Below are 13,756 nucleotides of genomic sequence, written 5' to 3' on the forward strand. Positions count from 1 at the left end.
CATCGGCATAATCCTCGACCGCTGATCTCGTGTCAGTATGTATTTCTTGAAACATAATTAAGATCATATGACAAGAATGGTTTCGATTTATAACATAATCACAGAATTCTCGAATGTGCTTATTACCTACATTCACAACATGGATACGTCCACCCATCTTTTGAGGGCATAAAAGGAGTTTAAATTTATATGTACAGTAAACTACGTTTATAACAAACTCAGAGGCACCACTATTTTAGTTCATTATAAGTTGTATATACAGTATACATATGGAAAATTCCCTGGGCCAAACAAAACAGTTCGTTATATCCGCCAGTTCGTTTTCAACGTAGTTTACTGTAAGCCATACATGCTATATTTCATTATTATACTGTTGTATCTCCTTTTCAAAGACAGTACATATGAAGATACAGTCCTCGTTACCTCGTACCTAGCGACCTGTTGTAACTTCGAGATATCCGGACCTTCGAGATAACGAGGCATGGAAATGCAGACTGATCACGTAACAGTAATCAGAACAATAGCTATACGATTGCATTCACGAGACAATATGAACACAACACGTGTATGCGATGACAAATTGAAATGTATTTCGCAGGCAATAATCAGTGACAACTGTGACAAAGTATGTACAGTGTGATGAAATATACCTTTAGCATTGACAAACTTTGTTTTTGTTTAACGCCGCTATATGACGGCGGTCTGTAAATATTAGAATCTGGACCAGACAATCCAGTGGTTGGCATCATGAGCATCGATTCACGCAATTAGGATACGATGACATGCATCAACCAAGTAGGCGAGCCTGACCGACCGCTAATTAGTCGCCTCTTACGACAAGCATAGTCGCCTTTTACGGCAAGCCTGAGTTGCTGAAGACCCCGGATCTTCACAAGTCAACGCGTATGTGTACCTTATGAGGCATACCAGCAATTAGAAATAAACAACAGCAGAATGAGTGACACGTGGTCATGGCACAGTATTTACAAAAAGTTTAATTTACATTATACGGAAAAGTCAGCTAAGGATGTTTGTTTGCATGTATTGTCACTTGCTTCTCTGTGTATTTAACTAGGTTACTCATTTTAGCAAAATCTTTATCCGCAGTGCTAACAATCACAAGGCTCTGGCATATTGCAAAAGTGTGATAACGCTATGTCCATCTTTCATTGTTATTTAGTTTGTCAACTTTACAAAAACAAGTAAGTCTCCCTCGCACCACGTGCATCACCACTTGGATAGTGTGTAGTGTAATGCGGCTTTGATTGCACTTTTTGATGTCACCAGGAAGTGTCACCATGTTTTTACGCATGTCCACTCGGAATGTTTTATTTGTCAATAAGTATTACAATTACAAATTGATTGGAAGTTAAGTACGCAATTGGTTGAATAATTGGTCCAAATTGCACTAGACATTGATGTTAAGACATGTGAGAAAATGTAATAGATATACATACATATTTCAAGGAGAAGTCCTCGCCGCTATGTGAGATGTATATTCACGCTTCTCAAAATTGTTAATGTGGCAAATGCTAACTTCGAGAATCACAGAGATGGCATGCTCTATCTTCTCCAGGTGGACCAAGCCATCTTCCCGTTTCTGTTGGTATATTGTGGTTATATGTTTGGAATTTTACAATTGGATAAGTCATAGTTTTTGGAAGTAGTTAATATCGTTCAAAGGATAGATAATCCTTAAAAACATGTAACTGATAATAATTATCTTTAGAACTAGCTAATACTCACCTTCTCCAAGATTGATGAAACTTGTATCTTAATACGGTTTCCATTTGTGTTACAACCCAAAGAGCTGAAAATGTAGTTGGTGTATGTAAACCTTCATTTAGCCAACACACACTGAGTATAGTTTCGACTTTAGAGAGTCAACTATTCCTATTATTGTAAATTTAAACATTTCTTAAGTAATTTAGAATAGTTACGGAGCGTTCAGCGTCACTTGCAACTGTTGTTTTATGCCAGAATGAATAATACTCGCCAAAGGCTTTCGAGAAATCAATAAAAGCACAGAACAGATTTTTCTTCGAGGATTAGCATTAAGATTGTTATAACAAATAGGTTATCAAGAGTGGATTAACCATTCCGGAATCCGGATGGAGTATCTGACAATATAATGTTTACTTCTACAACATTTGTAAGCCTTATGTTTACAACACAGGGTCCCGTTTCACAAGGCAATCGTAGCGCTACGACGGTCGTAAGTCTATGTTAAAGTATTGGAGTTACGATCGTCTTGGCGCTTCGATCGCTTTGTGGAACAGGGCCCTGGTCAATAATTTTCCGAAGCAACTCAGTATCGTTATAGTTCTATAATGGTTAGGATCCAGAATATCACCTTTATTCTTCTATATTGGTTTTACTATTCCTGTGACCCAAGACATGGTATGGATCTAGTACAATTTTGAATATATTTGTGTATAATGAACCGAGGGTTAAAGGAGTCAACGAGATAAATATATTCGGTTGGAACGAGATCGCAAGTATTTAGTATGGCTAGGGAACCGTTTCACAGCTAGACACCTAGCAGACGAGGAAAACACATCACGAGTTATCGCCCTTGTATTACAATCAGATACACTCGGTTTAGTTTGCTAAACTGCATTTGATAGGTGTTTAGTTTTGAGATAATACAATCATACCATTGTATTCGCATTGGTGAGAAGTACAGCATCATCCAGTGGGGTATATGAAATGTATACCATACAAGTCAGCGGGGTACGTAAGGAAAATGCCCATTCAGTAACCAATCATTAATGAGTATCTTAATGTAAAGTAAGATAATTACAGGTTATTATAAGCGTGTTATGGGTTAATTTGGGGGTCGAGGTTTGATATGGGGTTTAATATGAAACCTGCCATATAATAACGTTTTTACTATATACCATAACATCAAAGTGTGAGATGTATCCATTAATAAATCATAACGTACCATATTCTTGTTTTTCATTTTGTTCAGAAAACCTTCTGTGTCCATTTCGCTTTTAAATCTGTCCTCAAATTCGTCCAAGAAAACACCACCTTGTTTTGGAAAACCCGGGGAAGCGAGCCGAGGAGACAAGCAGACGACACACTAATTAAGGGACGTAACTCTAATTTCTTACCACCGGGCTGAAATCGATCGCCCATTCCAGATGCGGTGACAAGCTATGCGGGATAGAGAGGGGTCTGGTTATTACGCCCCCTGTGATATGTGACAGTCTCAATGTTGGCTTTGTCGAACATGCAAATATATGATAATGTAATTTGATGTCATGGTATATGATAAAAAGGTTATTGTGTTCATATCTCATTCCATATCATCCCGAGGAAAACTGCCATATAATAAACTCTAATTATTGGGGCAGACATTGCCCTGGCGACAGACATTGTGTACTGGAAACCTACTCTATTCCGAAATGTCAGCATATTCGTGAGCCGCCAAGCAGGTCAACAACATGGATATATATCATTAACATTTATTTATAGAAGAGAGGTGAAACTGTATGTACGTGGTGTGGGGTGAATGGTGAAGCGATTGGGAACATGGTGAGATGACGGTTAGTCCCACGAGGCTGAACCTACCAGCAAGCAGTGGTTATCGTTGTCTCCAAGTGCATGAGGATTGCTATGAGGATTATATAGGGGTTGAATGATTATACTTCAACATCAACACCGACTCCAACATCAACACCAGCTCCAACACCAACACGGCTCCAACATCAGCAACATCTACAACACAAACACAAGCCCCCAAACCGACTCCATCTCCACCAGGAAACTGCGGCGCCTTAGACTAGGCTACCATGACGTTATGAACGTAATCGACCACCGTCATAAAGCTGGAATATTGCTGAGTGCTGCGTAAAACAACAAACAAACAAACGTAACCGAGTTTGGCTCGGACAACCAGTAGTTGATAGCATGAGGTATAATCCACGCTTCTGAACAATGGCACCTGCCTGATTCAGTCGGCTATTAAAACGGCTATTAAAACGTCTACAGGTCCCTATTCTCCCCTATCGGTTCCCATTTCAATTTTGTTTTATGTCATCAGCGGACACACACACGCATACACGCATACACGCATACATATACAAAAGGGTCATAACTCCACAATGATTAAATGTTAATGTGTGTGAGTGAGTATGGTTTTACGCCGCTTTTAGCAATATTCCAGCAATATCACGGCGGGGGACACCAGAAAAGGGCTTCACACATTGTACCCATGTCGGGAATCGAATTCGGGTCTTCGGCGTGACGAGCGAACGCTTTAACCACTAGGCTACCCGACCGCCCCTTAAATGTTACTAGTTAAGCTAATCGTTCTGTTCGCGCTGTAGCTTTGCATTTGTTAACCTATATGTTACGTGCATAAACATTAATAATTCATATTTGACGGTGTAATCTTGGGCGTCCCTGTGCATCCCGTAACATCTCCACTCGTCAGACTCCACCCCGTTACACATGACGGTACCGTTCCAGGTAAAACTGGCATGATTAGACAGGCGTGAATACGTTTGTGACGACGTTTTACAGTAACATAGTATACAGTGATAGCCCTGAAGATGTGGATCGTGGGCTTATTGTCAAGCTAACATATGTGGGCCCATTTGTCCAGTTATACCAAATTGATCGTCCAGTTTATCAATTTCAAAAAGACTCCATCTATACGATTCTGTATTTAGTTTATTTTGGTTTATAGGTTAATACTTAAGCATATATAAAATGTCAATGCAAGAGAATAACAGATTCCATATAGCGTAAAGGGCAAAATAACTGTGAAAATCAGTGATGACTGAAAATCAGTGACGACACCAGGTGTCCGCGAAAAGGGTAAGCATGACCTGCCCTACCGGCAGCACCCGCCATTCACACAATTTACAGAAAAAAGTGAGTATCTATTAACTGATGAAATCAAGAGTAACAACATGCAAAGATAAATCGAACGCATTCTATTGTTCTATATTATTTCCTTATTGTCTTTCTTGCTTCTTTCTCTTTTTTTTCTGGAACATTATGCCTTGTCAACTTGTTCATCGAGAGTCTGTAAACTGTGTATAATCATATTCACATCGTAAATACTAAAAATGTTTAAAGCATATATTTTGTAAAAAGCGTTCTAACCAATGTTTCTCCCCTTCTTGCTGAATCGCCCCGTTGGGATTCCGAGACAGAATAGGTCCTAAGAGATATACACTTTTCGTACTACATTTCCCATTACTTGGGTCGATTGGTCAGACTGTGTTATCGTTGCTCATGTTATCAATCACAGGTTGTCTGGTTCAGATGTCGCGGTGATACAGCTGAAACACTGTTGAGTGCGCCGTAAACATCGTTCCCTCACTCACAGAAAAACAGTGAGTCAGAAGTTGAGGAAGATTCTCGAAATCGATATATGCATTACGATAAACCGTCGGTAAAATAAAGATCGGGGTTAGAATTGGTTTTAACAACCCATGCTTGTCGTAAGAGGAGACTAACGTGATCGGATGCTCCGGCTCGCTGACTTGGTTGATGTTTATTATCGCAAGCAAATTGAGTAGATCGATGCTCATGATGTCAGTCACTGGATTGTCTTGTGCAGACTCGATTATTTACAGACCGCCGTCATATAGCTGGACTATTGCTGAATGCGGCGTTAAACAACAAACAAACAAACCAGGTCGTGATGACGCCTTTCTCCGCATATGTTATCAGTCCGACCTCTCGCTACAGGCACGGCGTAGTCGGATAACACATTAGAGGCGAAATGCTTTGCCCTGCTTTCGGTTGATAACATGATTCTACCAGGGCACGACGGACAACAGGTCAAATATTGTAATCACGTGCACCAGACAAGCATGGTCAACAAGGAGGTAGTAATGCCCGTCTGTGTCCTCTCACATGACACCGTGGCTCTCTACATGTGCTTTTGACATCGTGAGTGAGTGAGTGAGTTGGGTTTAACGCCGCTTTTAACAGTATTCCAGTCATATCGCGGCGTGTCAGCTTTATGTGGGAGGAAATCCCGAAGTGATGCAGGTCTCAGACGTTTACCACTTCGGTGAAACCCACGAGCACGGGTATGGTGCTGACAAACCTAGAAACAGGGCGAACCGGGATTCGAACCTACAATCACAGGTTTCTGGCATGCCCAATTTTCTGACTGGTTTATTTCAGATCATAGTCATATAGCCGAAATACGGCTAAAACTGGCGTTAATCTGCACACAACAAAAGAAACCAAAATAGTTTGTTGTCAGTCTGTGTATATGTACAGCGAAACCCCGTTTATCCGGACTCCCTTGCGCACTACTGCTAATGACATCTTAATGTTATAAAAGAGACCTTACAAAGCATCCATCATTCGTTAATCTGGACGATTCCACTATTAACGGTACTATCCAGATTACGGAGTTTCACAGTACGTATTAACGTCTGTGTTTTCTAAATACAACGGCCCGTGGGGGTTCCAGGTTAGAACGGGTCCCTAGCAACCTCTGTTGGTCGTAGCAGGCGACATAATGGGTCGGGTTGTCAGACGCGATGACGTAGTTGATAACGTACCGCCGACGGTGTGGAACATGCTCATAATATTAATCACTGGATTGTCTGACGCGATTAGATTGTTTACATGCCGCCGTCATACATCTAGAATATGTCGGCGTTAAACAACAACACATTGGATCGTTACTGTTACGTTTGCTGGGTGCGGCGTTAAACAACAAACTGACTACAACGCTTGTAAACATATGACGTCGACATCAACGGTATCAAAAGAAAATGTTCCAGCTTTAACTTTCATAAACGTCCATATGCATAGAAGAAAATGTTTGTTTGTTGCTTAACGCCGCACTCAGCAATGTTCCAGCTATATGACGGCGGTCTGGAACAGACAATCAAGTGATTGACATCATGAGCATCGATCCAAGTAATTGAGATACGATGACAAGTCAGCGAGCCTGGCCATCCGATCCCATTAGTCGCCTCTTACGGCAATCATGGGTTGCTAAAGGCCTATTCTACCCCGGATCTTTACGGGTATGAAGAAACTGTAACAGCATTTACTGCTTGAATGAAATGTCATAACAAACTAGCTACTGAAACTGCAGGGTTTCAAGTACACTATAGATATCGGAACTGACCCAGCCGACTGGCGCTATTGTGTCTATTGTGTTGAGGGTTCAAGTCTCCCTCATGACTCATTCCGCGATAATGCTTGATGAACAAAGTTCATTCCACTATGGAAATCTCTCCGGGACATCAGTTAATCAAGCATGATTACAAATACACGCATAACGCGCTATCGTCGTCACTTCGTATACATAGGTTATTGGTTAAACGTTATTCCATATTATGTGTCATCTTACTGCTTACACGTGTTCTTGGCGGAACATACGCTGAGGGCATCACGACAACCGTGTAGAATGCATGTGCTGTAGAAATCGCCATTTTGCAGTTGACGCTTTAGCAGTAACTTGTGAGATATTGAGTGAATGAGAGAGCTCCCAAATTCACCATTCCGCAGAAGATGAGTGCTTACACGTCGATCAGACCTAAGGAGTCGAACCCGGAAGAGAGATTAAGCGTGATCAAGCAAGGATGTGTCAGCGTTGGATTCATGGTCATCTGTTACGTGATCGGATATTACGTCATGCCATTTCCGGTTCCAGCTCTGCCAACGCCCATTTCCCGTTTGCTTTACACGCTGCAGTGGCAGGTGGTTCCTGCGTATCTTCTGTTTGCAGGAATTGGAACAGTTGCTTTAACGAGATTCCTTACTCCTGCCATTAACCCCTTGAACGCTAGCAGTGATCACATTATCAAAGTGCATGTTCGATATGTTCAGAACACTTTGGAGCAGTTTGTGTTGAGTGCAATAGGGCAACTGATGATCTCAATTTACCTCGATGACCGGCAGATGAAACTCATACCGGTTCTTGTGTTTCTCTTTGTGGTAGGAAGGATTACTTTCTGGATTGGATACACTCGCTTCTATCTCCAGCGTTTATTCGGAATGACTCTGACAGTTGTGCCAACCATGTTGTTATATGTTGTTCTGCTTCATTACTTCTTTATATACGGCCCAATGAGCATGTTGTGGAGATAGAACACTCGCAAGCAGTCAAGGGACATTGCAAGGTCTTAGAAAACAGTGCCCAAACAATAAAGGACGATAGCAAACAACAAGGGGCGATAACAAACAACAAAGGACGATAGAAAACAAACAAGGATCACAACAAACAGCCAAGGATCACAGCAACAGCCAAGGATCACAACAAACAGCCACGGATCACAACAAACAGCCACGGATCACAACAAACAGCCACGGATCATAACAAACAGCCACGGATCACAACAAACAGCCACGGATCACAACAAACAGCCACGGATCACAACAAACAGCCACGGATCATAACAAACAGCCAAGGATCATAACAAACAGCCACGGATCACAACAAACAGCCACGGATCACAACAAACAGCCACGGATCATAACAAACAGCCACGGATCATAACAAACAGCCACGGATCACAACAAACAGCCACGGATCACAACAAACAGCCACGGATCATAACAAACAGCCAAGGATCACAGTCACAGCAAAAGCCAAGGATCACAAAAAAAACAGCCAAGGATCACAGCAACAGCTAAGGATCACAAAAAAACAGACAATGATCACAACAAACAGCCAAGGATCACAGCAAACAGCCAAGGACCACAGCAAACAGCCAAGGATCACGGCAAACAGCCAAGGATCACGGCAAACAGCCAAGGATCACAACAAACAGCCACGGATCACAACAAACAGCCACGGATCATAACAAACAGCCAAGGATCACAGTCACAGCAAAAGCCAAGGATCACAAAAAAAACAGCCAAGGATCACAGCAACAGCTAAGGATCACAAAAAAACAGACAATGATCACAACAAACAGCCAAGGATCACAGCAAACAGCCAAGGACCACAGCAAACAGCCAAGGATCACGGCAAACAGCCAAGGATCACGGCAAACAGACAAGGATCACAACAAACAGCCAATGATCATAACAAACAGCCAAGGATCACAGCAACAGCCAAGGATCACAAAAAACAGCCAAGGATCACAGCAACAACCAAGGATCACAACAAACAGACAATGATCACAACAAACAGCCAAGGATCACAGCAAACAGCCAAGGACCACAGCAAACAGCCAAGGATCACGGCAAACAGCCAAGGATCACGGCAAACAGACAAGGATCACAGCAAACAGACAAGGACCACAGCAAACAGACAAGGATCACAGCAAACAGACAAGGACCACAGCAAACAGCCAAGGATCACGGCAAACAGCCAAGGATCACGGCAAACAGACAAGAATCAATAGCACAACAAACAATCAAGGACCGCAGCACGCAGTCAAGGGTTACAACAGGCAAGGGCCACAACAGAGAATGTCAAGGGTCATATCACGGAGCGTTATCATTGTACCTAAACTGCACGCAATCACCTGTGCTTCGTCGTCTTCAAATCCTTAAAAACTGTGTATTCAATGGTTGCGCTTTGTCTCAGCTACCCTTAACGCATGTATGTGCATTAGTCAACACATCATGCATCTGGTATATATCTCAAGTGGATGCGTTTTCGATTGCTGTATAACGGGAGACGGCATGGAAATTAATAATAAGCGACTTCCCGTATGTGAACCAAACCCTATACGAATGACTCACCAAGTACGTTTAACCTAGCTTTTGATTGTACTTAGATATGTGTATTATCAATGTAACATTTGATACATGAAGGAATCATGATACCTCTCATGAAAGGATGATTCTTCTTTCTGTTCTCCTGTTCATCCTTTAACCAGGACGCAGTCAACGAACACACACGTCATGGGCAGAAAGCATGGGCTCGATCTCCAATATGGGCAGTATGGGAGAAACCTGTTTCTGGTGTCCCAGAAATTGATATTGCTGGAATATTTCTAAAAGCGGTGAAAAGCCATAAACACTCACTCTCATTCATAAATACATGCTTAACATATTTATTTTCATAACCTGTAAAGTCGGTTGTCGAAATAAAAACAAAAACAAAACGTTAAAAACATTGTAATTAATTTCGGAAAACAATATTCAATTTGTCAATCGGGTGAAATTAACAAAAACGGAGAAAAAATGTGTTTGGAAGGAAAGACAAGTCGAAAGGTTGCCACGCTTTTCATGTTCACCTATTTTACTGAAATAACCGTATTCGACGTAATAAGCGCCCCGCTGTAATAAGCGCCTACGGCGATATTTGCTAATATATTGGCAAGTGAACAATCCCAATTGGCACCCCTTCCGATTGATCAATGTACACAAGACTTATTTTTTCGCGAATAATACGCAACTCGTGTGTTATATGCACCCTTAACTATGAGCAATAAAATTCTGGAAAAATATATCTGTCGTACATAAACATTTCAGTCTGTCAGCATAAACCACGAATTGATCTTTCGAATAATATTCTAATAAGAGCCACCTATTTCTAATTTTGAGCGCTTGGGCGCTTATTACGTCGAATACATAGTTTACATGCTCGGCGGTAAGAAACAAGATTGTTCTTTGGTTTGTGTGAAATATTGGGATATACTTAAACCGATCCTCTACCGGAAGATAGACACACCGTAAAACAAGTTGTGACGACAAGTTGTGTAGCATTGGCTACAGTTGACAACAATCTGATGAACAGTTAATCTGTTCATCAGTTAATACATCCATTAATCATATTGATAATGATAATGAGGTTTGTTCTCGAGATTATGTGTTCGAATAAAATAATTCATCCTCATCATGTTTCTAGGTTTGTCATCATCACACACGTGCTCGTTAGTTTCAACAAGGTGGTAAACGTCGAAGATCTGCATCAGGTCGGGTTTGCCTCCCTATTCAAGCTGGCACGCAGTCATAGAGCTGAAATAGTGTTCAAAGCGGCGTTAAGGCGAACTCACTACCTCGGAATGCCGGCATGAATTAAGATTAGCAATATTTACACAGGAAGGATGGCCGTTACAACTTAAATCTTCTTTATCTGTATAATGTAATGAAAGCTGAAGTAAACTCGTCACCTTCAGGATTTATCGTGCGTCAAATCTAATGGTTGAGTGATGTTTTAAAAAATGTGTAATACATCTGTATCCGAGCGCCCTGTAAGTGCAGACACTGTGCTGATGGACGATGTAGACTTCCATGTTCCGAATATAAAAATATAGGGACCGCGCAATTTTGTAATTGTGGATATGTATTCAGCCTGTCGTTTCTGAGCGCCATTGAATATACATCCCAAGGGTGCATTATGGGTTGTATGTTTGTGTTTTGTGGTGGTTTTCTTTGGCTAAGACCGAAATTTCCGAATCGAGGTGCCACAAAAATGAAGCTGATTCGTTCAAGAAAGCTGACATCTTGTTTGGCTCAAGGAACCCACAAAACCTTCGTTTTGATTAGGCCTAAAGGGTCACTAAGTGTTCAATGAGATGGTGACATCACTTTCGAAATGATATTGCTGGAATATAGCTCAAAACGGCGTAAAACCAACTCCCAAACCCATTGTTGATATAATATGTACATGTACAATAAAACTTATTTAGTATAAATTGTGTAACATCAACATCATAAACTATGAACTGGACCTTGAAGTAAACTGTAATAAGAGTTCATGGGTGAGTGGAACCGTGAAGATCCGGGGTAGAATAGGTCTTCAGCAACCCATGCTTGTCGTAAAAGGCGACTATGCTTGTCGTAAGAGGCGACTAACGGGATCGGGTGGTGAGGCTCGCTGACTTGGTTGATGCATGTCATCGATCCCAATTGCGCGGATCGATGCTCAAGATATTAATCACTGGTTTGTCTGGTCCAGACTCGATTATTTACAGACCGCCGTCATATAGCTGGAATATTGCTGAGTGCGGCGTTAAACAACAAACAATAAATCAATGATGAGTGAGTGAGTATGGTTTTAATAGGGAAAAAGTTACAACATTTAACGTTATATCATAAGACAAGAAGGTCAACGTAAAATAATTATTATTATCGAAAAACATAAATTGTCCCCGAGAAAATTTGAAACAAATAATTATGCTTTCGACTGTTGAACATAAAAGAGATTGCATGCACAAAAATTACATTGTTGCAAGATGTTTCCTTTAAAATGAATCATGCTCATGGTTTTAAATAAAAGAAATATCGGTTTTGTAGCTTTAGCTGAAATATATCTGATCTCGATACAAAATCCCAGACCTTATTATATTTGTATTATCAGTGCATACGATAAACCACCGTTATCAGCATTTATGACTTTATACCTATTCAGATTTTAGATTTTAGTATTGATACAATACAATTGCTGTTTTTGGACTGAAACGATTTCTTGAATAGGATATTTTTGGCATCATTTGACTATGAGTTTGGCGTTGTGGATTTCGAATTGACTTTTTTGTATAGCCATCTGTCGATTGTACTACCGTCCCATTGGGCTTGACATTTTGCTTGTGTCTGGTTTTTTCATTACAATGGATGTCGCTGTTGGACGAGAAGCAAACATAGCACCCCCTGTTCAGATTGATCTGTAACCCGTGAAGATCCGGGGTAGAATAGGTCTTCAGCAACCCATGCTTGCCGTAAAAGGTGACTATACTTGTCGTAAAAGGCGACTAACGGGATCGGGTGGTCAGGCTCGCTCACTTGGTTTATACATGTCATCGGTCCCAATTGCGTGGATCGATGCTCAATATATCAATCACTGGATTATCTGGTCCAGACTCGATTATTTACAGACCGCCGTCATTTAGCTGGAATATTGCTGAGTGCGGCGTTAAACAACAAACCAAACCAAACCAAACCAAACCAAGATAGTTCTGTATATTCGTATATTATATTGTAGACGGTATTGGTATTTGTTGGAGTATCAGTTTCTGCCGCTGATGGCTCGTGCACTGAGCGAGTCGGATAGGATTACTGCCTTTTTGTGTTCCTTTTTTTTATGAAGGAACACGTATTAATAACAACACGATAGGTTGAAATATTATCACTTATGTTCATTAATTACTGTTGCTATGGTCCAATCACCAAGACAGGAAGTGAACAAAGAAGTGAATTATGTACTACTCACCGGACAACATATTGTACTGGCCATTCTCCTGTGCCAACTTTGGAGACCTTCAAAAGAACTTAAAAATAACACGCAAAGCTTCTCGATTTCAAATGCTATCATATTTATTCTACATATAGATAGCATCACCTTCAGTTTTAAACCGGTCACAATTTGACCCCTGTTTAGTACCGAAATTTTGCCGGGCTGATAGACTACTGGGAATGTAACATGGTTTTGGGCATAACATTGTTCTGGCAGCTATGATTGAACCGCATGGCAACTTACAAGTATAACAAACACTTAATTGAGATGCGCAGAAAAATATTATGTTGCAGGAAAACTGTTCAGAACGACTAATTTACTTAAGATCATGTAGCCTACGGGTAAATCTACCAAGTCACAAGATATAACATGGATTAGGTGTGTCCTCAATCTCTGTACGCTGATTACCTAGATATACGTCATTTGTGTAGCCTTAAGCCCCTATCTCACATACACGATTTAAGAAATTGCGAACACGATTTAAGAAAAGTTGAAAAATCGTGTTGATTCGTGCTCGACCTTGTGGTTTATGCAAATTTCTACCAAACATGGCCCTCATACGACCTTCATACGACCTTCATACGACTGAACACGACTTTTCAGCTCGGCTTTTAAAATCGTGTTATA

General features: G+C 40.9%; 1 protein-coding gene across 1 annotated transcript; it reads left to right on the forward strand.

Annotated features, from left to right (window-relative positions):
* Positions 1 to 4,836: 4,836 nt before the first annotated feature.
* On the forward strand, positions 4,837 to 8,298 carry LOC139457561 (transmembrane protein 79-like). Its single transcript, XM_071238938.1, has 2 exons — positions 4,837 to 4,887; positions 7,477 to 8,298. Exons 1-2 carry the CDS (start codon positions 4,837 to 4,839, stop codon positions 8,083 to 8,085), a joined length of 660 nt encoding a protein of 219 aa, XP_071095039.1. The 3' UTR covers positions 8,086 to 8,298.
* Positions 8,299 to 13,756: the final 5,458 nt, after the last annotated feature.

This window comes from Haliotis cracherodii, unplaced genomic scaffold (genome assembly GCF_022045235.1).
Source record: "Haliotis cracherodii isolate W230 unplaced genomic scaffold, xgHalCrac1.p SCAF_1, whole genome shotgun sequence".
Taxonomy (NCBI): domain Eukaryota; kingdom Metazoa; phylum Mollusca; class Gastropoda; order Lepetellida; family Haliotidae; genus Haliotis; species Haliotis cracherodii.